The sequence below is a fragment of the Ursus americanus genome, chromosome 10 (assembly GCF_024610735.1).
Source record: "Ursus americanus isolate L20-20 chromosome 10, mUrsAme1.1.p, whole genome shotgun sequence".
NCBI lineage: Eukaryota > Metazoa > Chordata > Mammalia > Carnivora > Ursidae > Ursus > Ursus americanus.
The window spans coordinates 44,041,262-44,067,170 of NC_142136.1; the positions used below are offsets into that span (position 1 = coordinate 44,041,262).

The following is a 25,909-nucleotide window of genomic DNA, read 5'->3' on the forward strand; positions in this document are numbered from 1 at the left end:
TTGCTCTTCAGCTCAGCTTACTGTTGTTATAGCTTTATTATAGTAAAAAGATGCAAGTCAGAACAAGCCAAATAATAAAGACCACACATAGAGTGAGGTCTGGGAGGGTCCCAAACATGAAGCCTCTATTGTCCCCAGGCATATACTATCTCTCCCCAGCACATCGGAATGTGACAATCCACATCATATCGCCAACCAGGAAAACCCAGCATCAGTGTCTAGACTTTGTAGTGAGGCTTCATTGCTTAGGCATGATTGACTGAATCATTGGCCACATGATTGAACTCAGTCTCTACCCTCCTCCCCTCCTTGAAGATCAGGCTTATATCACTTGACTCAAAACCCCAACATTCTAATGATTGGTCTTTTTGATGTAGCCATCCCCCCATTCTGAATTGCAATTACCATAAACTATCTAGGGACCTACCATGAATAACAAAGACACCCTTATCACTCTGGAAATTCCAAGGGTTTAAGGGCTACTTCCCAGGAACCTGGAAAGAGGCAAACCAAATTTTTTTTTTTTTTAAGATTTATTTATTAGAGAGAGAGCAGGCAGAAGGAGGGGCACAGGGAGAGAGAGAATCATGAAGCAGACTCCCCACTGAGCACAGAGCCCAACACAGGGCTTGAATCCAGGACCCCGAGATCACGATTCGAGCTGAAATCAAGAGTCGGAGGCTTAACAAACTGAGCCACCCAAGTGCCGCCAAATTCTTTTTTATACATATTCTAAAGCGTTGCAAATTCCATTGAGATTAGGAATTTTGAGGCTCTTAAGTTTCAATAGAGAGATATAGATAAAAACCAAATTAAAATTTGCTAAGAATTGAATAGAGATGTGGGAAAAAGGGAAGCAACTATAGAGAGGGACATTCAATTCAAGTAATATATTACAAACAGATCACATATCAGAAAGATAAGGAATTGAATGGAAGGGTTTACATTACTATTCACTATAGGAAAAAAAAGAGGCTGGACTTAACCTGGATGCCCTGTAGTCAGGATCCTGCAGCATCTTGAGTTCCTTCCAGCCTTGTGAGCAATCAGGAAGGCCCAGGACAGGAAATTGTAAAATGGAAGTGCTGTCTTGAATTTTTATTTAAAGGGCAGTGTATAAAACAAGACTAAATAGAAGTGTATATTTGATGGGTTTCTGAAAAGAAAAAAATCTAGTTAAATTATGTTAAACAGTTCAACTAAGTAAATTTGAAGATTAAACTGGCTTTATTCAGCAATTGATGAATCAGGCAGCATCCCATGTAGCAAATAGAAAGGAGTTTTCATGAGCTGTACAAAATGGAAGACTTACAGGCAGAAAAGGGGAGAGACAAGGAAGCAGTGAATTGTTTCAGGCAAAGTCACCTTCCTTGGAAAGGGGATGAAAGTAGTCTATTGGGCAGACTACCTCACTAGTGCTGGCCAGGTAATTCCAGATTGAGTGGTTAAAGGTTACATTCCCAGGTGAGGCTGAAACTGCTATTAGGTTTGGTATTAAGTTTTGGTTTGTTGACATAGGACTCAGCACAAGGGACTCCATTTTGGGCCTGTTGTTTCTTTTTTTAATAGTTCCTCCCTTTTGGTTAGACTTCCAACTTTCCAACTTAACTGAGAGATGTTGATGAGAAGAACAAAGGCAAGAGAAATGTAGATAAAAGTACATTTCCTTACAACTTATAGTCATTGATAAATACCTGACACATGCAAAGTGTGACATTCCTCAAGGACTCACAGCTGCCTTAATGTTAATGCTTTTCTAGAGACCAAAAGCAACTTTATCTTGACACTAACCAGACATTCAGGATCCTATAAGTGTGCTTTAACATACGGAAATCTGGAAATCCCTTTAGAGACTTCCATTATCTCTACCTCCCCCCAAACTTAAAAATATATAATCAGTTGCTCCTCACAATCACAAGTGTAACTCTTTCTGCCCATGGGTCCTGTCCCCCTGATATAGTAAAAGCACCCTTTTGCACCATAACACATCTTAAAAGTTCTTTCTTGACCCTTGTGCTTGATGGCCCTGCATCAATGCAACCAAAATTTAAGGCATTAGTACCACTCTCCGCTAACTCTCTGTAGTTCTCACAGCTTTTGTTGATCCTCTGTGTGGTATTCACAGGCCACAGTGGGTCTTGTTTAATCTCTGTGATATCCACAGGCCACTACTTCAGATTCAGAATTTTTAAGTTGGTCATTATCTTTTTTCCTTTTCTGACATTCCAGTCTTCAGTGGATCATTTGCTTAGTGATTAGAGGCTGAGAACATACATTGACAGCTTTCAAGAATAGAGCACTTCAGGGAGGTTACAATAATTATTGTAAGTAGGATAATTCCCAATGTCTGGAGTGTACTCAGGAGCCATGGTCCCCAAGACCCAAACCAGTCAAAATCAAATGACTCAAAGAATCCATTGAGGGAGTCACCATTTTAAGCCATGTGGCTTGCTCAGTGATCTTATGTAACTGAGTTTCAACTTCCCCAGAAATAGCAATCAAGATGCAGCAGGTGGTGGCCATAGCACAGATACCTCCTTCCTTGAAGATAATCCAGAGCTATCCCATAATCAAGATCAACTTTAACCAGAGAGTCTATGACTTTATTGCTTTAGCAGCAGATTCTGTACTACTTGCCAAGAAGAAGTTCCAGATCATAGCCTCGTTTGCATTCACTCCTAACCAGGGAAGTAGGGGACCAGTCCAAGCAAGCAAATTCTGAGTCATGAACTCCTCCTGATAGATCTTTTCTAACTTGACATTGTAAATTCAGGGTGTTGAGCAATGAGGTGTCTTACTCGGTTTATGAACAGTTACAAGACAGTTCAATAACCTCAGAGGCATTGCCAAGTATGTGTCAGCCACCTAGGCATTCCTAGGCCTGGAAGAATGAGAACCACAGCAGTCAAATATAAATTCTGTTGGGGCACAAACCATTTCTGCTAACATGGCACTGTTAATGTATTTTAGTATCATAGACAGATTGGAGTTTTTGAGGACAAACCCAGCAGTCTGAAAAGTTACTCCTCCTTAGCAGTGGCCAGGGAGATGTGGGTGATAGAGTTATCTTTCAAGGCCATTGCCAGGGTAAAGGAAAGAAAGAAAAGAAGACAGTGTTTTCTGTTCAGGTATTTTCTGTTCAGGTAAGAAGTATTGATCTGGTGTCTTTGGTGGAAGCAGTCGGGGTGAGCTACTACTCTTCCTCATCAATTGGATTCAGAGATCTCCAGCATCTGCACAGGACCCCAGGTCAGGTGGAGCCTACCTTGGCTGTGAGATGATATCTGAAGTGCAAGTCCCTGAAGTTTGGCTGCCATCTAGGTTGTGAGGGGGATCTGGCATAATCCCTTCCAAGGAGATTCAAGGACGGTCTTTGTTCTTAATTATTCCACATCAGAAGGGTGAGAGGAAATGGGAAACATTAGTTTGGAGTCATAGCCAGATGTTTGAGGAAACCAGAATTCAGGATCTAGTCTAGTTTAGAGCAAAACCTCAAAGACAACAGGATTAGAATTGAATATCTACAAAGATACAAACATGATTTTTCTCTCTACAATTACCCCCATTTTTTTTAACCAAAGATAATCACAATAAAACTGACTTGTTTGCATTAGACCTGGCCTGATTATTTACATAAGTGGAGCAAGAATAGTGCCATATAAGCTTTTTTTTAAGACTGGTTTCATGGAACCTCAGATTGACCTCTTAAAAGCTACTAGATTTTACCTACAAAATCTATACTTCGAGTGAATTTCTCTCTTCTCAAGTTTCCTGAAAATATCCTTTATTTACCTGTTAAGGCTGCTGGGAACCCTCAAAGCAAGATACCAGGTTGATCTTTCCAGGCATTTCCTCAAAGCTGTGGGTCGTATCTCAGTCTACACACATTTCTCTTAAATATGGTGTTCCAAAGTCTTGGACGTATAGCCAGTGTTTCCAGTTGTGTCCTGTTCCGAGGAGAACAGATTCTTATTGAATTTATGCAAATAACCAGTCATATTGCCATGTACAGATATTTAAGAGTTCTCAAATTCTGGATGAATCCGAGAAAAAGTAAATGTGCGGTCTTCATTTAGAAAGATATACTTTAGGCGTGCCTAGGTGGCTCAGTTGATTAAGCGTCTGACTCTTGATTTTGGCTCAGGTTGTGATCTCAGGGTTGTGAGATTGAGCCCCAAGTCAGGCTTGCACTCAGCAGAGTTGGCCTGAGAGAGTCTCTCTCTCTCTCCCCTTCTACCCTCCCACCCTGCACTGGCCAGCTGGTGGGGGGGGGGGCACCCCCTCTCTCTTTCTCTCTCTCTCTCTCTCAAATAAAATATTTTTTAAAAGGTATGCTTAAATAAATTGCTGTAAGTCATAGGTCACTTAAGAAAAGATTTCCTTAAATTTGAAAAGCAAAACATTAAAGAACCAGCAATATTTCAAACAAAACATCATTAAGAATTAAAATCATCTTCCTTAGTTCTTTCAGTCCTGTGTATTAATTACTTGTTCTGCTTGAATCTGGCTTTTCTCTTAGTTCTGGAAATTCTTACCCAGCTCAATTTTTATGATCTTAAAGGTATCAAAAACCTGTACTTGTCAAAATGCTTTATATGAATCTCCTTGAAGATGATGCACTTTTGCAGGAACACTTTTGCAAAAGCATCTGAGTAAAACAATAACTGTCTGCAAATGACAAAATACTTTTAAAATTCCCATTGTTAAAGATGTGATGAAAGTTGATTATAATGAAATTGACAAGGAAATTTGGTTATTTCTGTGACACACATTTTAAAATGATAAGTGGAATTATAATATTGTAGCAGGACATAGGAACTTAGAAGACTTAAGGAATTATAGAAGACTCAGTTTTTCTTAAGTAATCAAAGACCCAAAGTTTAACATGAAGCACAGTAAATTGTTTTCTTAAGATACAAAGTCTTTGCTTCCAGTGCAGATTAAGAGGTAAAGAAACTTTCACAATCTGTTACCAAAAGCAGACCCAAAATCCAGAAAACCTTTGTCCTTTTAACAGAGAAAAAGCCAATTGTAATTTTGCACCAGTGTGCTTTTAATACTAAGACTTATCTTTTCTTAATTTAAATTAACTTATTCAAATCTTAGCCAGCTTGACTACCATAAAATTCCTTTCCCAAAATTCCTTTTTCCCAAGATTCAAACCTTCTACAATTTTATCCAATTTTTTTTTACTCTTTCCCATTCTGAAATAAGCAGTCTCACTTTAGGACAAAATTACTTTTTCCTTAACAAAAATACATCTCCATTTTTCAGACCTTCTTTTACTGAAAACAAACATCCTACTTTTCCTACATATGGAGATGTTTCCCTTATTATTTCTAGCAGCTTTAATTACATATATTGGTATTTTTAACACTAAAAACTGTAATTTTTAGTGAAAATAAAGAGGTAAGCAATTGTGAACTATCTTTTATATGAGCATTCTGTGGCTTGAGAAATTATAATTTTTTTTTAATTTGCAGAAACATATGATTTCTTCAGTGTGGCACAAAACATATTTACTAATATACCCAAATATCTTTAGTTCCTCTGCAAAAGGAAGCCAAAAGCAGGTAAACCTGCTTTCAGTAATTGTTTCAGCATTTAATCTTCTTTGGAAGTGATGTCGATATTTAATGCCTAGCCACCATTTAAATTAGCAAAACTTTAAGGTTTCAGGCTACCAAAAAGATTTGGGGACACTATTTAAAAAGTTGACCTAAAACCTTTTTCCCTCCTCTTGCATCTATTTATAATTCACTGTTCTCAATAATTACGTTTAAATTACCCACAAAAACTTCATGAGACAAACTCAACCGTCATCTCTTGCTCTTTCTTGCTGACAAATTTTGTAACAGAGATAACATGACCCAGTTTGACTAATAAACTCAAGCGGAATAAAGTTATATATGTCTATATTAATTTTAATGCTTATAATTCTGAAGATGTATCTATTTTAATCAATCCAACAAATTTCAACTAGCTTCTGTTTACCAGAGATTATCTCAGATCACATGAACTTAAAAAGCATTTGAGTTAGGGTGCCTGGGTGGCTCAGTGAGTTAAGCGTCTGCCTTCAGCTCAGGTCATGATCCCGGAGTCCTGGGATCGAGCCCCACATCGGGCTCCCTGCCCAGGGGGGAATCTGCTCCTGTCTCTCCCTCTGCCCCTCCCCTGGGTGAGCTCTCTTGCTCTCTCTCTCAAATAAATAAAAAATACTAAATTAAGAAAGGATTTGGGTTAGTTTCTGTTGTATTTCTGAGAGTTTTAGGAGTCCTTAATGCATATAAGTGCTTAATTCTCTTCAAGCCAATTCCATAGAGCTCTTTTACAAATTATTTGTAGAAACACCATCCAGAGGGAGACAATACCACATCTCTACAGCACATATATGGAGAAACGAACATAAAGACAGACAGAGAGACCATGTATCTTCCATTTATAATCACTAATTACAAAAGATGTTGAATCCAAATTGCATTTCTGGCAGATAGAATAATTTGAGGTCACCTGCTTAGATGGCAAAAGCCTTTTAATAATATTTGTGTGAAAGGTGCAAGGTTTTTCATTTGCTTAAGTTTTAAAATAACCCTGTCTCCTTTTGTTTTTGATTTTTCTGGTAATTTCCTCCTTGAAGTTGGTATTTTATTTTTATTGAAGAATAGTTGACCTACAGTCTGACATTAGTTTCAGCTGTTCAACTGTGATTTGACAACTCTTAGGTTTTGCTGTGCTCATCATAAGTTACCTACCACCTGTCACCATACAACACTATTCTAATATCATTAACTATATATGCCCTATGCTGTGCCTTTTATCCTTGTGACCTATTCATTCTGTAACTGGAAGCCTGTACCTTCAACTTCCCTTAACTCATTTTGCCCATCTCCCTACCCCATCCCCTCTGGCTACTCTTTGTTCTCTGTATTGATGGGTCTGTTAATGCTTTTTTTGTTCATTCATTTTTTGTCTAGATTCTACATATTAGTAAAATCATGATATTTTTCTCTCATTTCACTTAGCATAATACCCTCCAGGTCCATCTGTGTTGTTTCAAATGTCAAGATCTCTCTCTTTCTTTTATGGCTGAGTAATATTCTATTGCCCATATACACCACATCTTCTTTATTCTATCGGTGGGCACCTAGGTTGCTTCCATATCTTGGTTATTGCATATAATGCTGCAATAAACTTGGGATGCATAGATCTTTTTGAATTAGTATTTTTGTTTTCTTTGGCTAAATACCCCATAGTGAAATTACTGGATTGTATGGTATTTCTATTTTTTATTTTTTGAAGAAACTCCATATTGTTTTCCACAGTGGCTATACCAATTTATATTCTCACCAACTATGTACATCCTTGCCAATACTTATTATTTCTTGTTTTTGGTATCAAGTGGTATCTCAGTGTGGTTTTGATTTGCATTTCCCTGATAATTAGTGATGTTGGCCATCTGTATATTTTCTTTTGAAAAGTGTCTATTCAGATTCTCTACCAATGTTTTAATCAGATTATTTGGGGGTTTTTTTGTTTTTTGGGGGGGTTTTTTTGGTGTTGAGTTGTTTAAGTTCTATATATTTCGGATGTTAACCTCTTATTGGATATATCATTCACAAGTATCTTCACCCATTCAGTACGTTGCCTTACCATTTTGTTGATGGTTTCCTTTGCTGTACAAAAGCTTTTTATTTTGGTTTAGTCCCAGTAGTTTATGTTTGCTTTTGTTTCATTGCCTGAGGAAACATATTTAGATAAATGTTGCTAAGGCTGATGTCTAAGGGATTATTGCCCATGTTTTTTTCTGGAAGTGTTATGATTTCAGGTCTTACATTTAGGTCTTTAATTTATCCTTAGTTTATTTTTGTGTACGATGTAAGAAAATAGTCCAGTTTCATTCTTTTGCATGTAGCTTTTCAGTTTCCTCAACAAGTGACTGTCTTTTCCCCACCATGTATTCTTGCCTCTTTTGTCATGGATTAACTTAACCGTATATGCTTGGGTTTATTTCTGGGCTGTCTGTTCTGTTCCATTGATCTGTGTGCCTATTTCGTGACAGTGTCATACTATTTTGATTATTATAGCTTTGTAGTATATCTTGAAATCTAGGATTGTGATACCTCCAGCTTTGTTCTTAAGATTGCTTTAACTATCTGGGGTCTTTGGTGGAGCTATACAAATTTTAGGATGATTTGCTCTAGTTCTGTGAAAAATGCTATTGGCATTTTGATAGGGATTTCACTGAATATGTAGATTGCATTAAGAAGTATGGACATTTTAACAATTCTTCCAATCCATGAGCATGGTATGTCTTCCCATTTGTGTCATCTTCAATTTCTTTCTTTAAAATAAATAAATCTTTTTTTTTTTTTTTTTTTTTTTTTTTTTAGAGAGAGAGAGTGAGAGAGAGTGTGCATGAGCAGGGGAGGAGTTGAGGAGGAAGCAGACTCCTCACCGAGCAGGAAGCCCAACACTGGGCTCGATCTCAGGACTCTGAGATCACGACCTAAGCCAAACCAAGAGTTGGACATTTAACCAGCTGAGCCACCCAAGAGCCCCATCTTCAATTTCTTTCATCAGTGTTTTAGAGTATAGGCCTTTCACCTCCTTGGTTAAGTTTATTCCTATGTATTTTATTTTTGGTGCAATTGTAAGTGGAATTGTTTTCTTAATTCCTCTTTCTGCTACTTTATTATTAGTGTATAGAAACAACAGATTTCTGTATATTGTTTGTATTCTGCAACCTTACTGGATTTATCCTAATAGATTTTGGTTGGAGTCTTTAGAGTTTTCTATGTATAGTATCATGTCATCTACAAATAGAAACAATTTTACTTTTTCCTACAAATTTAGATCCTTTTATTTCTTTTTCTTGTCTGATTTCTGTGGCTAGGGCTTTTATTTCCACCAGAAAAAGTGGTGAGAGTGGACATCCTATCTCATTCTTGATCTTAGAAGAAAAGGTCTGTTTCTAACCATTGAGTATGATGTTAGCTGTGTATTTATCATATGTGGTCTTTATTATGTTAAGGTATGTTCACTCTAAGCCCACTTTGTTGAAAGTTTTTATCACGAACAGATGTTGAATGTTGTTAAAGGCTTTTTCTGCATTGTTTATTCTTTTTCTGGTTCCTTTAGATGCAAGGTTAGATTTTTTTTATTTGAGCTTTTTCTTATTTCTTAAGGTAGGCCTATATATATATTTCCCTCCTAGAACCATTTTTGCTGTGTCTTAAAGATTTTGAAGCATTCTGTTTTCATTTTTATTGGTGCCCATGTATTTTTATTTCCTCTTTGATTTCTTTGTTGACTCTTAGGTAGTTTAGTAGTATATTGTTTAGCCTGCCATTTTTTTCCCCAGTTTATTTTCTTCTAATTGATTACTAGTTTCATACCACCATGGTTAGAAAAGATCCTTAATAGGATTTCAGTCTTTTTGAATTTATTGAGACTTGATTTGTGCCTAACTTGTGATCCTGGAGAATGTTCCATGTGCATTGACATTCTCCCTGGATAATCTATCCATTGATGTAAGTGGGGTGTTAAAGTGTCCTGATATTATTATACTACCATCAATTTCTCCCTTTATGTCTATTAATATTTTCTTTATATTATGTAGATGCTCCAATGTTGGATGCATACATAGTTAAGCAATTGTTATATCCTCTTGTTGGATGGATCTCTTTATCGCAGTGTTTGTTTTAAAGTTTATTTTTTCTGATATAAGTATTACTACCCTAGCTTATTTTTCCCCCTTGCATCCATTTGCATGAAATATCTTTTTTCATCCCCTCATTTTCAGTCTAAATATGTCTTCAGGCCTGAAGTGAGTCTTTTGTAGACAGTACGTAAATGGGTCTTTTTTTTTCCACTCCACCATGCTATATATTTTTATTGGAACATTTAGACCATTTACAAGTAATTTGGTATGTATGTACTTATTGCCATTTTGTTAATTATTTTCTGGTTGTTTTGTACTTTTTTTCTTACTCTTTCCTTGTGGTTGATGACTTTCTGTAATATTATGCTTAGATTCCTTTTTATTTTTTGTGTATATTACAGATTTTTGATTTATGGTTACCATAAGGTTCATATGTAACATCCTAAGTGTATAGCAGTCTACATTAAGTTGATGGTCACTTAAGTTTGAACACATTCTATAAGGACTTCATTTTTACTCCCTGCCTCCATGTTTTACGTATATGTTGTAATGTTTTAGGTCTTCTTATTCTGCAAGTTCCTTTTACTAATTGTTTACATATAATTGGTTTTATTGCCTTTGTCTTTGAATCTTTATGCTAGCTTTATAAGTAGCTGCTCTACTACCTTTTCTGTATATTTGCTTTTACTCATGAAATGTTTTTTCTTCTAATTATGACCTTGGTTTACATTTAAAGAAGCCCTTTTAACATTTTTTGTAAGGCCACTTTTGTGTTAATTGCCTCCTTTAACATTTGTCCGGGAAACTCTTTATCTCTCCTTCAATTCTGAATGATAACTGTGCCACACCATATTCTTGGATGTAGATTTTTTTCCTTTCAGCGTGTGGTATATATTATTCCACTTGCTTCTGGCCTGCAGAATTTCTGCTGAAAAATCAGCTGATTGTTTTATGGAGTTTCCTTGTACATAACTAGTTGCTTCTCTCTTTTAAAATTCTCAGTCTTTAAGCTTTGACATTTTAATTATGTGTTGTAGGGTGGACTTCCCTGGGATCATCTGGTTTGGAACTCTCTTTGATTCCTGAACATGGATGTCTGTTTCCTTCCCTATGCTAGGGAACTTTTCAGCTATTATTTCTGCAAATAAGTTTTCTCCCCTTTTTCTCTTCACCTCCTAGGACCCCCTCTAATGCATTTGTCTGAGAGATCCCTTAACCTATCCTTTTTAAAATCCTTATTTAAAAATTTTTTTTTTTGTTTTTGCTCTTTAGCTTGGGTATTTTCCATTACTCTGTCTTGAGGATTGCTGATCTGTTCTTCCATGACCTCCAATCCACTGTTGATTCCTTCATTTGTATTTATCATATGCTCCATCTGACTGGTTCTTTATGAATTCCACCACTTTGTTGACGTTTTCTCTGAATTCATTCCTCAAGTCTAGTGATAAAGAATTCAAAGAATAATCATAAAGATTATCAGGTAGATTATTTTCATTTTATTTACATTTTCTTACATTTTGTCTTGGTCCTTTTTTTTTTTTTTTTTTTTTTTTGAGCATATGCCTCCATCTCCTCATTTTGCTTGACTTTGTGTTTATTTCTATGAATTAAGCAGAACACCTACTTCTAAACTTGAAAAATGATCTTGTGTGTGGTCATCCCTGTGTAGACTGTGTTTATCTGGTGACTTTGGCTGGCTGGAGCTTGGGCTGTCATGGGCTGGCATTCCTGGGGCCCTCTGTGCTAGGGCTGCCCTGATAGGATGACCATAACCGAAGTGAGCATGCCAGTCCAGTCTCAGGGCTCTCTCCATGGAGGGTGCCCTAGCATGGAAAGCTGAAGCTGAAGTGGTTACAAACAGGGTATCCCAGGGCCCTCTATAGGGTGCACCCTTGTAGGGTGGTTGAGGTTGAAGCATGTGAGGGCTAAGGGGTGCATTCTTGCCAGGTGGCAGCTGGAGCCCAGGAGTGCACAGGCCAGGACCTCCTAAGGCGCTCTGTACAGAAGGTGCCCAGGCAAGTTGTCTGGGAACTGGAGTATGGGCCTGGAGTATTTCAGGGTATTTTGTGCCTGTGTCATCTTGGTGAGAGGGCTGAAGCTGTAGTGAGCACCGATTAGGGGTTTCCCAGTGTGTTTCGTATTGAGTTGCTTTGGTGGGATGGCTGGGGCTAGTGTGGGCTGTGGGACCCAGGATTCACTGAGGTGGTAGGGTGGCTAGGGTGCCTGAATCCTGCTCCTCTCCAGTATCAAGGTGGAGGGGAAATGAAGACTGTACCACTTCACAGCCCATTTGTCCTGGAGAGCTCTCCTGCTGTTTGGCCAAGTTCTAGGGTTAGATCCTTTATATCATGCCATCCGGGGCTGGTACGGGCTAGGTGTCCAGGACTCCCTAAGGTGGCAGTCTGGTTATTGAGCCTGACCCTGCTCTCCTCTGCACTGTCGAGGTGGAGGAGGAGCACAAACAGTGGCACTTACCGGCCCCTCTGACCTGGAGAGAGTTCCAGCAGCTCTGCTGCCATTTGGCAGGGCTCTAGGGCTCGTTCCTTTATGATCTAGTTGCCTTTTTAAACTGTGGGGTTTTTTTTTTTTCTTCTGTGCCCCAGAGCAGATGAACCTGCACAGGTCCCTTTGCTCCATCCCTCTTTCATTCTCTATCTGGGCTCTTCGGTTTTGTAGCTCTTCAGTCAGCCCTCAGTTCTTCAGGAGGACTGGTTCCATAAAGAGGTGTCGACTTGGTGTGCTTATGGAGGAGGGGAGTTCAGGGTCTCCTACATCCACCATCTGTAGCCCGTCTTATTCCTGACATTAGTATTTGAAAGAGATGACCTGGGTAAGAATTCCTGGAGGGATCAAGTAGAACATTTACATCTCAAAGGCACAGGGAAAGAATGCAAGTTCCTCTGTGCCTGGCTTGTTTCTTAAGGCCAAAATTTTTACAAGATTTACAAGCCTTTCAAGATAAATAGAGGTCTGGTGATTGGGCAAAAGAACAGGTGGGCTTTACATTGTTTCTGGAGCTACTTCTCCGGTTTTGTAAAGATTTATAAGATAAGGACAGTTGCTTTTAATTCCTCAAGGAGTTGGGTTGCAACTTAAATGACATCGCTGGCTGATACACTCATAAATCCTTTTATGAAGGTGCTGGAAAGTTTTTCTTGACTTCTAGTTACATAGTTCTATTTTAGCTAAGGGGAGAAAGCCTTAAAAATATTCCCATCAGACTCCTATGATCAGCTTCTGACCAAATTGCTACTTCACTGGAGCTTAGGCTAAGAATTGCATAGGACCTTTGAGTACACTTCTTTTTCCAGTGTCCCAGTTGATTACAAATGAAACATTAACCCTTGGGCCATCATTCTAATGGTGGATGCCTAGAGGGTGTGATGTGGGCAGCCAGGGTTTATCTCAGGTACATGACCTTGGATCTGTTGTAGCTGTAAGGTCACTCGGTAGACTTTTGTTTGTGGTTGCGTTCCAAAGACCTTACACAGTGTTCAGCTGTGGATCAAGTTCAGACACACAGGTGATCTCCCATTCTGCGCTCTGCCTTTTTTCAGTCCACTCAGGAGATAATGCAGGAGCAGGCTGGGTGATGTTTATTGCATGGAACCTGGAATGCTGTAGGAAGATAGATTTATCTTTTGTGTGTGTGTTTGAAAAACAATCCCTGCAGGCAGGGAAGAACCTAGGAATGGCTTGTAAAAGATTAGTTGCTATTTTGTGAGCTTTTATTGGTCCATGAGGGGACCATGTTGAAAATCAAGCATCTCAAAAATCATCCTGGGTATTTTGCCATTTTGCTTCCCACATTCATTCTTGGGCTTCAGCAGGTCCCACCATCATTTGTACAAAATGATAAGGCCCAATAATGACTAAATTCTTCAGAACACTCTTGGGGATCCGCCCTTTAGGAAATTTCCATAATTGTGGCCCTTATTTCCATTTTTGATCAAGGAATGAGAGATACCGGAGAAGGATCACCCATAACTTTTGGTGGTTTTATTGTAAAGGTAACTTTACAACTTTACAATAACTTTAATAGTCTCTTCAGAGTGGAGAGGCAGTTCAGACAGAGAGAGAATGTGAGTACTCAGGTAACAGAAGGTAGAGGAGAACAGTAGGGGTCCTTGTCAGTTTTATCATCCTTTGTTTTAGGTACCTCTTGGGTCTTTAATTAATTTTTCATGAGCCTTTTGCTACAATTTGGAATCTTAAAGCTTTTTTTTTTTTTTTAGATTTTATTTATTTATTTGAGAGAGAGAGAGACAGCCAGCGAGAGAGGGAACACAGGTAGGGGGAGTGAGAGAGGAAGAAGCAGGCTCCCAGCAGAGCCTGATGTGGGGCTCAATACCAGAATGCCAGGATCACGCCCTGAGCCAAAGGCAGACGCTTAACGACTGAGCCACTCAGGTGCCCCAGGAATCTTAAAGCTTTTAGAAGGTACCCCATTCTGTTTAATTCAGAAACTCTTTGAGTTCACTTCTTAAATGAACAATCTTGGTTGTCTTCAGTAAGATTTTATAAGTAGATACTTATACGTTCTGTAACAATAGTTCTTAGACATGAAATAAACAGGTACACTGGAAGGTGGTACACTCAACTTTTTAGAATTTAAGGATTTTTTTTTTTTTTTTTTAAAGCTAAGCCTTTGGATCTCTTGGAGTCAAACTTAAAAGGGATATGCCTCTTGATTTGAGGGTTCTGTGGTGTTTGCCGTATACCTCACTGCACAGAATTTGAGGTTGGCCTGTGACGAGGGTCAATCTGACCTGTCCCGTGACCAACTTAACTTATCCTTACATGGGGTAGGTGGCAAAAGCTGTAACAGCTAAGCCTTTGCCTGCCAATTTTGCATCTGCTTCCCAGATTCCTTTAGCAATAGCCTTTATCTACACAAAACAAGACAGACAAACCTGTGCACCCTAATACACCAGCAGTAACCAGAAGATGTTGCTGTAGCCCAGACAGGAAAAGGCCCTGGATGGCCCACTACCATTTCCCACCATGGAACCTTGGCCTGGAGGAAATACTAAAGCAGCAGACCTCAACAAATGGGGCCTGGGAGCTCCACATAACTGGGGAACTGCAAACTCCCACTAACAGTTCCCATGTGGATTTGGGGACCGAATCAAGGGCCAATTAAACAAGAATTGCGGCCTGAACTACCAGCTGCTCCCAATTTTGAACTGCCTAGAAAGCCAGTTAGATTAGAAGCTCAATGCAAAAGCTGAAGTCAGAATCAAGAAGAACTTACAGCCCTCAGAAATGGCAAGAAAAAAAACATTCATGGGTACCACTCCTCTGTTTCCAGTTGTTTCCAAAGCTCCCAAAAGCTCACTTCAGATCCCATTGCCGCCACCAAATCTATTAGAAAACAAAATTCAACTGAGTAAATGGGAAGATCAAGCTGGCTTTATTCAGAAATTTATGAATCGGGCAGCATCCCATCTAGCACATAGTGAGGAGCTCCAAGGAGCTGTAAGAAATGGAAGACTTTTATAGACAGACAAAGTCACCTTCCTTTGAAAGGAGACAGAAAGGGTTTATTAGGCAGATGACCTTACTAGTACTGGCCAGGTAATTCCGGATTGATTGGTAGCCTTTAGTTACATTCCTGGGTGAGGCTGAAACTGTAGTTAGGTTAGGTATAAAGTCTTGGCTTGGTGACATGGGGCTCAGCACAAGTGACCATTTTGTACAGGTTTCTTTAACAAGTGTCAATTATCTCCTCTATTCAGAGATATCCTTTATCATTCTCTTTGTCTTTTTTGAATTGGGGGAGTAATTGTTTTGTTGTTGTTTGTTTTTATGTAATGGGTTTCAGGAAGTCTCTTGCTACTCCCAAGAGATTTTGATAGTATACAAAGTGCCCTTTTGCTCTTTTTGTCATTTTTACACATTTTCAATACAAAAGGTAAAATGAACAGTGAAATGAAACTAAGGGAAGACAATTATTTATAGCATCAGTAAATCAACAGTAAGGAAAACCACAGGGAAATGGGCTGCTGGCGGCCGCACTAACTTCAGTTATTGCATAGATTAAAAACATATATTTGTCACACACTTTACTATCATGTACACCCAGTAGTGCTTTAAAAATTATATTTATGGGTTATTTTTTTCTCTCACCAAAGTAAAGGCATTTCTGGGGTGAAACAAAGAGCTACTTAGTAGGTCAAAGTAATAGTTAAGAGCAAAAGGTAAAGAACGAGGAAGAGAGACCGAACTTCTGGAAGACCGAACAGAGGCAGTCAATTTAGGACACCAGAGTTTTGTATTCTTCCTTCTGTCAAAGCTGCCACAGGCTCACCAGTGACCACAAAAGGCAGGAGCTCAATTTTATATTTCATCTGAGAGTTGGCACTTCTAAGAAGCCAGTGCCCATTAGAACCACAATGTGATGGGGGATCAATACTGACTTAAAGGGAATAATACCTCTTTCTAAACCATAACTGATATTTCCTGCAGCTGAGAGGGTTTTCCCCAAGGGCCATCAGCCAGGGCCTCAGCCTTGCCTCAGCTTACGAAGGATAACAACTGGTGGCTGAAAGATTTCCCCATGTGGAGGTCCAGTGGCATATATTTATGTTTACTCTCTTGTCAGAAACTTCCCTAGTTTCCTGTTTTTCTGTGTTCTTCGGGGGGAAACAAGGGGAAAATGAGCTCAAGAGGGTGGGTGTTTCTTGTTTCAGGTTTGTTTAGCTTTGTCATCCACATCTATTACTCTGCCAAAGGTCATGTGGGATCCGGCCCTAAATCCATGTAAGGCTTTTATTCAAGTCCAGGGGGTTCTCTGTATCTAAGAGCCATTCAACTTTTCAACAGGTTTCAACTTTTCATTCAGTTTTAGGGGGAAAAAAAGCCGTGGTGGGACTCCAGAATAAATTCTTAGAATGAGAATCATATGAGGAATTACATTGAAATAAGGGAGGGTGGGGTTTTTTTTTTTCCCTTAAAAGAAAATAGCATGTATTCTCACAGTTTATGTCCACAGAAATGTAGAAATAAGATGTGTGGATTAGATTCCCTTACTGACCTACTACTAAGAACAGCAGCTGGTCCTTGCCATCTGTACCATAATCACCAATGGCCCTGGGTACTGGCCGTAGTCCTAGATATATCATACTTCCCTTCACAGACATCAATTGTAACATCTTGTAAAGCCCTGGATTTGATTCATAAAATAATAGCACAAACCTCCTCTCTTTGGAGAGTTAAGCAACCGTTCTGCTTTGCCTTTAGTTTCCATTTAAAAATGTATACTGGGGGATTAGAATCGATGGCATATAGAGAATTTTTTTTTTGATACCCCAGTCTTATCTTTCATTGAAAGAGTCCAAGTGTGTCATCTTATATTTGGAATGGTCTAATTTCTTGGGAAAAGGCAATGAGCCCGCCGACTTCAAATTACGATTTATTTTATGCCTCTGAGCACTATTGAGAGTTCTCTCCAACTTACAGCGTTGTGCCAACCCTCGGTGTTTGAAGTGAGCCATTTAGAAACCAAGTGCATGTTTTTGTGTGGAATTTGTATCTATAGTTCAGCCCCCATGAAGCCACCAATAGCCGATGTTTAAAATAATAGTAATGGCAAAAGCCACCTGGCTTTGAACCAACATTATAATAAAAGTGAACGTCCCACTTGGGCACTCCCTTCTACCTGTAAACGTCGTGGCTAGTGGCAGTGGGATGGAGACTCCTCCCTCAGCTTCATCAGCCTTGCAATTTCAATTTCAGATGAGTTGTTCTCAGTTCCGCAGTTCCCGTGACTGGGAACAAAGCAAAGAGAGAGACTGCAACAGTCCCCGCCTGGAGACTACTGCGGTGCGGAGCGAGAAATGTGAGGGCTGCAGTGAAGAGTTGTTATCTAAGAGCTCTAAGCTGAGTCTTCAAGAAGACCTGGTGGACTTACTTTTTTATTTCTTTGGTGGTTTCAGGAATGGCCACTTTCCGTTGTGTGTCATCTTGACTGTCGCTTCTCATAAAAGGTTCTCCACCTGAAACACAGAAGAGCTAAATGCCAGCTTGGTGGTTCTCTATCTGCGGGCGTGTTGTAGGAGCGAAATAATATTTGGGGTTTCCTTAAAAGAGTGGAAATGCTCTTGCCTGCTTTGCTGCACCCGGTGCTTATCCACCTAAGCCTCCAAAGGAGTTCAGAGAGCAAACAGTTAAAGAACAGCCCGGGCTCTGCCAGGCATTTCATCCTTGGATCTGGCATAGGTTGAGGAAAGGAGGACTAAAATATCCAAGTGGATATACAGTCCTTGCTGTTAGCAACACACAGTTTATTAGCGACCTTGACAAGAGCGGTTTCAGAAGAGTAAAGGGTCAAAAGCATGATTGGAGTGGGTTCAAGAGAAAAATAGGAAGAGAGGAACTGAGACAGTAAGAGTGGGCAATTCTTCCGAGATGTTTTGCTATAAAAGCAGTCGACAACTGAGGTAGTAAATGGAGGATGTGGAGTCAAATACATCTTTTTCTCTAAAGATTGGGGTTATTACAACATACTTGTATGCTGAGGGGAGTGATCACATGAAGGAAACCTTCCTTAGAGAAAGGACCCAGCTGCCAGAGGGATGTCCTGGAACAGACAAATGACAGTAGTACGTGGCGCTCACTGTGAAGCTTTGGCATCAGAGGGGAGCACAGAAGACCCTAAGGAGGGAAGCAGTCTATATGCAGTAAGCAGACATTGGGGACAGGTGGAAGCTTGTGGGAGTTCTCTTCTGATTGTTTCTCTGAACGAGTTAAATGACAGTGAAGGAGAACACATTGAACATTTGATAAGAAAGGAGAAGGTGTGAAATATTTGTCTAGGAGAATGGAAGAACGAACGGACGAGGGAATTGCAGTAGTAGGAAGGTCATATTTGAAATTCATTGTCATGAATTTCAGTAAGACCCAGAAGGAAAAGGAGCACATGTATGACCTTGGACATACTGTACTGAGGTAGTTTACATGGCTCTGCGGTCTGCTTTACAAAGTTACTGAGAGAATTAAATGTGACAGAAAGCATTTTGAGGTATAGTACAGGATATGATTATTATGAAACTTAGCTTTGAATTACTTAGCACTTTTCCTTGGCAAAAAGCTTTTCAGATTTGTTTAAGACAGCCTTAGTATCTCTAGAGACAGCATTTGGCTTCTGCCACTGATTTACTCAGTAACTAAGTCTAACCAGATGACTTAACCTCCTTTTGCTTTTACCTCTCAATCTATAAAATGAGGGTGGTAATGTTTAAAGTGCAACAAAAGCTTTAGAAATAAAGGTGTTATATAAATGCAAGCTGTTAATGAAATATTTCTGGCCTCACCGGTACAGTCACTAGAAAGTCAGAAAAGGTCCGCCTTGGGCGGTAAATGCATATTCCTTAAGAAACTTTAATAGAGGGGCGTCTGGGTGGCTCAGTCGGTTAAGCGTCTGCCTTCGGCTCAGGTCAGGATCCCAGGGCCCTGGGATGGAGCCCCATTTCGGGCTCTTTGCTCTACAGAAAGTCTGCTTCTCTCTCTCTTTGTCCCTCCCCACTGCTCATTCTCTTGCTCAAATAAATAAATCTTTAAAAAAAAAAAAAAAGCAGCTTTCATAGAAGGGGAAAACAAGTATCTTGAAGCTGGTGTCACCCACATCGTTTGCATTAATTCTCACAACTACTCTTGGACGTCAATTCTTAGAACCTGAGACAAGAGGTTAACTTGTTAAAGCCAAGCAGAAGTGTAGATTTCAATCCTCAAAATTCCAAACTCTTTTTTCATTTTGCCACATATGGAATTGGGCTTGATACATTTTACAGTAGTGAAGTAGGGAATACTTTGTGTTTATTATACACCCGTATTTTAGCCAACTTAATGTCATCTTTGCCATCACAACTGGAGCTAGAGTTGCCCGGCAGCAGAATACCCACAACTTCATTGGCGATAACATCATGATGGAGTCGTTCACAAGAAATCAAATGACAAAAGATAGGAACGTCTGGGAGAAAGGAGCAGTAAGCTGACCAAAGATTTCCACTTAGCTACAAACGCAGTCTCAGACATTCTGGGGGCAGGAGGGTGGATACTATATATATTAAAAAAAAAAAAAATTATGCAGTCATGGGAACTGCAGGAATCCTATGACCTCTGTCCTCTTTACTGCAAACACAATATGTATGTTATCATTTATAAAGCATAAACAGCTCTAAGAAAATCCGCGCTCTGTTTGATTTTGATTTTTGAGTAACAATTGCCCACCTGATAGAGAAGGTGATAGGAAAATTGTATTTATTTTCTTCCAACAGCTAAAAGGTGATCATACTTCTAAAATTTGTTGAGATTGTCCAAGAAGGTGTGTAAAACACTCATCCATCACTGGAAGCCCCTGGTCAGGAAATGACAGTGCAGTAAATATCTTCAGCAGCCTCCTTTTAATGTACAAGCTGTTTTCGGTTGGAATTTTCAGCACTCACATAAAACACACTGTCATGAGTGACTGCTTGTGCTCCAAAGTCATTACTATTGGGATAATGGAACATCTCTCAGCGAATAACCAAAAAACTTTAAATGTCATGTCAAGTTTGTTGAAGCCATTTTCAAGTCCCATTCAAGGTTACATGAATATTGAGGGTGTCTGTTTCTTAACAGTTTGAGGTCTAATAACTCATAAGGTTGTGCAATAGGCCAGTCAGTTAATTTAAAAAAAAAATCTAGCATTCCCTGCAAAAGTCAATCAGCCAGAGCCATCAGTTATTAGCTATTGCAACTCCCCCCTTGCAGCCTTCCACTCCAGGCTCACTATCACTTACCAATAAAAGAATATATGTGTGTATATGTATACATGTCTATGAATATATGTGTGTATATTTGACAGATTAGGACATAATTTTAATTTGCTAGGAAGGTTTAATTTGCCTGCCAAATGCAATATATCTTTTGAAGGAAATCATTGAGTTTTTAAAGACCTAGTAGAAACTTTTATTTTGTTTTTTAGGAAAAAAAATATTAATTAGTCCAACTAATGCATGTCTTGGGGTACTAGAGTATGGAGAGGATTTCCTTACCCAGTGCATATGGAGCACTACTTTGCCACAGGGCCATTTTAGGCACTGACGTTAAAGTGGTATTTAGTATTTAGAACAGCGCCCCCTGCTGTCTTGGAGCTTACATCCTAGTAAAGAGACCGTGGACAAGTAAACAGGTATATGATGTGTCTGGTGGTTAAGCATTCTATGAAGAGGGGTAAATGTGTGATGGAAAGGGGCAGTGCTCTTTCTGCTGGATGGTCCTAGAATGCCTCTCTGCTTAGTAGAACATTTGAGCAGAGACCGGAAGGAAATCAGCATGTATGCTAAGGAAAGGGTTGTCTACTTATATTTTAGTTTATTCTTAAATTATGTGTATTTCCAATCTACCTTTCTCTGAATATTTTAATTTATCTAAGAGGACTTGTTGGAGAATAATTATTTTAAATTAATGTTTCATAATGAGCATAGTCCTTGCTTATTGCAGTGATAAGTTTTCTGTTTCTTTCTTCCTAACTAACTGTAGAAAATCAGAAAGTGCAGTTGACAGAAGGGTCACGTTCACACTACAATATCAATTGCAACTCAACGAGAACTCCAGTCGCCAAGGAGCTTAATTATAATCGAGACACTCATACGTCTACGGGGAGGATCAAGGCAGTTGAGAAGAAGGAAGCCTGTAATGTAGAAAGCAACAGAAAAAAGGAAATGGAACTTCTTGGCTCTGTTTCTAAAAACGAATCTGTTCCCGAAGTTGAAGCCCTGCTGGCAAGATTACGAGCTTTATAAATTAAACTGGTAAAAAATGATTCAGCCAAATATAAAGCCATGCTCTAAGCTATACCACTTGGAAAAAGAATTGTTTTATATAGGTGACTTTATATGGTTTAAATTATGATATTTAGCTTTGTTTTTCTAATATATTGCAGTGCTTTTTCTATGTACTTGAGGTCTTGGCCTATTCAAGATTGTAATGGGTTTTAATGCTTTTCTTGTCTCCTGGTATTCGTGTGTTCTATATTTGGTGGTGAAATTATACATAATGCTTTAGAAAACAGGTAGGTGGCCATGTGTTCAGCAACGTGTCCTGAAGAAAATACCATTTTTCTAAGTCACTGTAATTTTTACCATCCTGTTTTCAGCATTAATGTACGTCAAATCATCGTCAACTCTTGATATATATACATACATATCTCATGCATGTTGTTTATATGGGCCCAGGTTTCTCTTTCATTGGGCTCTTCATGCTAACAACATAGCATCGAAAACATAAAATTGAATATGAGAGATCTGTGAGGAAATGCATGTAAGCTCGTTGTTATCATTGTTGAATTCATGTTAATTAGACCCTGTAGGAGACTCTAAGGCCATTGAGCACATTTCCAAAAATCATGTGCTAGGAATGTATGCACTCTTTGTAAAATGCACCTGCTTTTGTAACAAGTGGATGGCTACGGGTAATACCGTAGTGCTGCCCAAACTCTCAACCGAGAGAGCGTTTTTCCCTTGGTAATTGTGACTCTGGGATAGAATTGCCATTCTGAAATTTCCCGAGTAACGGATTTTTTTTTTCTGTGAACAAACTTGAAAATCCGGTTTCTTTGATCTGACAATCAATAAGTTTAACAAAGATCTAAAGTGTGTCAAGGAAGGTTTTCCTATGCAAATGTTGCAATTTTACCTCCTTTGGGGCATCACGTTAACTCTTAATTCTATAGTCAAGAAAATAAACTCGCTACTTGCACTAAGTGACAAAAAATTGGGGCTTTTTTTGTAGGTAGCGTATTCTGTGGATAAGCTGTAAGTAGACTGCTCTGCCGTCTAAGCGTCTACTTTGCTTTATTATGCGCAGTAAATAAATGACTGCTCTTTTACCTTCAGTTAAAAAGCAGTTATGTGGAACCAGTCTGGCGAGGCCCACTGCTTTTTATTTCCTTAAGTTGCCACCTCCTTTCAGCTCCAAGTTAATAAAGTTAATTAATTAGAACTATGAACCAGGCCCTGTTTATAGACATTGGGGAATGGTGCGATCCACAGCCTGTGTAGGAAGAAATTGTTCTCCTCTGTATTGCTGAAATAGGATTTGCAACTGGAGGGCAAAATGCATATTTTCCTGAGAACAAATCTTCAAACTCAAGAAAGGTGAAGGATGTTGACGCATTTTAGCAGACAGGCCCTAACGGCAAGAAAGGGCGCTAAATAAGAGAATGCTGTCAGTTCTTCACGTGATTCTGCAAAGACTGGGGCTTTTCAGAAACAAAACTGAAATTCAACCAGATAGTTGGGACATACCAGGTGGCAGGTAAACAGAAACTTGGGGCGGGGGAGCAGCCCCACGGGAGCAGCAGCCCGGCAAGTAAAGGGAAGCGAAGATGACACAGACCCCCAGGGGCAGAGGAACGCAGGCAAGACCTAAACCGGAGCCGTCAGGCCCCAGAGCAGCTGTCTGCGGGAGCCGAAGGACAACGGTCTAGCAGGAGGACCAGGAGCCCGAAGCCAGGAGCGCACCAGCGGGGGCTGGCCTCCTGCGGGTCAGCGGCCCGCTCGCTCCCCGTCGCTGACAGGAGTCTGAGCAGGCCGGAATAGGGGACCATGTTTCAGATTTTCCTCGCCACAGCTAAAGAGCCCACAGCGGTAAGAGCCAACCAAGAAACAGATCATTTTCTGCTGCAGATATTTCAACAATGGGCTGATTTCAGCAATGGGTATGATTGATTCGGGTTTTATGGAAAATTCTTAATATTCGTTTAGCCAACTATAGCTGGAAACCATAGCGATGACCTTTAATTTGAGGGCAGACATTGAGGTACAGTTTCATGTTTCTGGGCAAACAGTCTTCTTCATTTGAATTAGCAGGTAAACTTGAAGCCAAAACACAGCTCAGCACCCTGGACCAGGATGTTCCACCCAGGCCAGTGACAAACCCCAGAGAGGTTCTCATCCCCGCTCTGGTCTGTGTAGAGAATTTGGCAAACACACACAGACAACTAAGTGATCGCTGAGTTGTCCAAAAGCAAAGACCTGCTGCTAGTAAGTTTTCCCAGTCAAATATCTGAAGTGATTTAAAAACAAGGGAAGCAATCTAATCATACAGTATGTCCCGCCCCCTCCCCCAGCCTCAAGGGATACATTTAATGACAGCCCCCGCCAGGGGATGACGAAAATTGCAGATGGTACCAAACCCTATATGTATTATGCTTTTTCCTACACACAGTTTAAATTAGGCACAGTAAGAGATTAATAGCAGTAACTAATAGAATATTTATAACAATATACTATAATAAAAGTTATATGAATGTAGCCTCTATCAAAATATCTTAATGTAGGGGCACCTGGGTGGCTTTGTCAGTTGAGCGTCCAACTCTTGATTTTGGCTCAGAGTTGTGGGATTGAGCCCCCATGACAGGCTCCATGCTCAGCACAGAGTCTGCTTGAGTTTCTCTCCCTCTGCCCCTACTCTCCCCCTCTCAAATAAATCTTTAAAAAAATATATCTTAGTGTACTATACTCACCCTTCTTTTTGTGACATGAGCTGATAAAATGCCTCCATGATGATTTGAAGTGAGGGGAATGACACAGACATACCATTAGGGTACTGTTCACCTCTGACATTACGTCACTGGGAGGATCCTCTGCTTCCAGACTACGGTTGACCACACGTAACTGCAACCACGGAACGTTAAACCAGAAATGGGGGCCGGGAGGGTACTACTCTATATTCACGTATGTCCTTTGTTAGCATTTAAATATTTAAACAAAATATATCAAAGTTTATATGAAGAAGTAGACTATTTCAATAATTTATATAAAAAACTTTGAGTTTCCTAGTTAAAAACTAAATCATTTAGGCTATAATTTATATCTATGCTATATTTCATCTTAAACTCTCCTTTATGGTGAAGCACAGGTGGGCTGGGAGCATATTTCATGGTTACTTTTGTGCCAACCTTTTGTACTGACTATGTAACTTTTGGAAAGCAACAGGTCCTAAAAAATAAACTGCTAATTTGTTTGAAACTCAAAAAGTATTGTTCATATTCTTTTTCTTCGTATTTATTATTAAAATTTTTGAAATCCAAGAATTGTAAGCTGGCAGTGTAACGATACTCAGTTTTGTCTAGTCAGTTGTTAAATGTGGTTATTACGTGGCCTTGCCAGGCAAGAGTGTTCTTAAAATATGTCCTGGGGCCAAACTGTGAAGCCATCTTGCTCTAAGAGCTACATTTTAGCAAAAACACAGGAAGTTGCCAAAGAACCATGACAACTGGATGGCATTTCACAACGGAATCCAAATCTCCCCATAAAATGAAAATAATGTAACCTAAACCATAAAAGTTCATTATTCCTAAACAGATCTTTGCCTTTTGTGACAGGTATAAGGAGAGTATATCCTGGGATTTGGGAAGACGGCAGTGCAGGAGGACCCTGAACTCAGCTCCTCCCACAGACCCGTCCAGGCTGCAACAACATAGAGTGCAGTTCACTCAGAACAACCCAAGCCCAGCAAAGCAGCTAGTCCACAGCTGAAGATACAAAGAGCCATGTTGAGAAGGGTAGGTGAGGCAGAGACACAGTTGGGAACAAAATCCCCAACACGGCAACCCACAAGCCAGAGTGATAGCTGAGGCAGGAGGTCCTTCCTGAGGAGCAGAGGGATCAAGCCCCACATCAGGGACACACATGCCCTACCCCCCTGTGGGGATCTGCCCTCATAATTTCCGGCTTTGAAAATCAGCAGGGCTTAATGCTGGACAGCCCAAGGGCTATAAGAAATGGAAAATCTCAGGGGCACCTGGGTGGCTCAGTTGTTGAGTGTCTGCCTTCAGCTCAGGGCATGATCCCAGAGTCCTGGGATTGAGCTCCGCTGGAAGCCTGCTTCTTCCTCTCCCACTCCCCCTGCTTGTGTTCCCCCTCTTGCTGGCTGCCTCTTTCTCTGTCAAATAAATAAATAAAATCTTGAAAGAAAGAAAGAAAGAAATGGAAGATATGCTCTTAAAGGGTCAGGACACTCTATCATGCACTCCAAGACCCAACCAGAGATAGCAATCTAAAAATACCTGGGTTATACCTGAAAGAAATTTATTGACTAAAGTCATGTGCACCCCTCCAGATCTGCTTTTGCCCCAGAGAAGTGGAAAGCCAGCCCCACCAACCAGCATTCCCAATAGCTGCATTGAGGCCTCTTAGCCAGCCACACTGAGGGCTACCCCTGTCCAACAGTGTGCCACAGCAGTCACAGCCAGCCATTGGT

At 39.8% G+C, this 25,909-nt stretch overlaps 1 protein-coding gene and 1 long non-coding RNA gene across 5 annotated transcripts in view; one reads left to right on the plus strand and one right to left on the minus strand.

Annotated features, from left to right (window-relative positions):
• The window catches only part of DIAPH3 (diaphanous related formin 3), a 475,240-nt gene extending 449,609 nt beyond the window's left edge, over positions 1–25,631 (plus strand). For 3 of the 4 annotated variants that reach the window (XM_087865106.1, XM_087865107.1, XM_087865108.1), the window contains one exon: positions 21,185–24,700. In XM_087865106.1, the coding sequence (XP_087721232.1) occupies positions 21,185–21,447 (263 nt within the window). In that variant the 3' untranslated portion in view covers positions 21,448–24,700. Of the gene's footprint in view, positions 1–21,184; positions 24,701–25,031 lie in introns of those variants that run through there. The other variant, XR_015725940.1, reaches the window with a different exon arrangement.
• Positions 997–17,739, minus strand: LOC148109356 (uncharacterized). Its single transcript, XR_015725861.1, has 4 exons — positions 17,574–17,739; positions 14,916–15,025; positions 3,793–3,947; positions 997–1,156 (listed from the first exon to the last, which is right to left on the minus strand). It is a non-coding gene; the product is annotated as an uncharacterized LOC148109356 (long non-coding RNA).
• Positions 25,632–25,909: the final 278 nt, after the last annotated feature.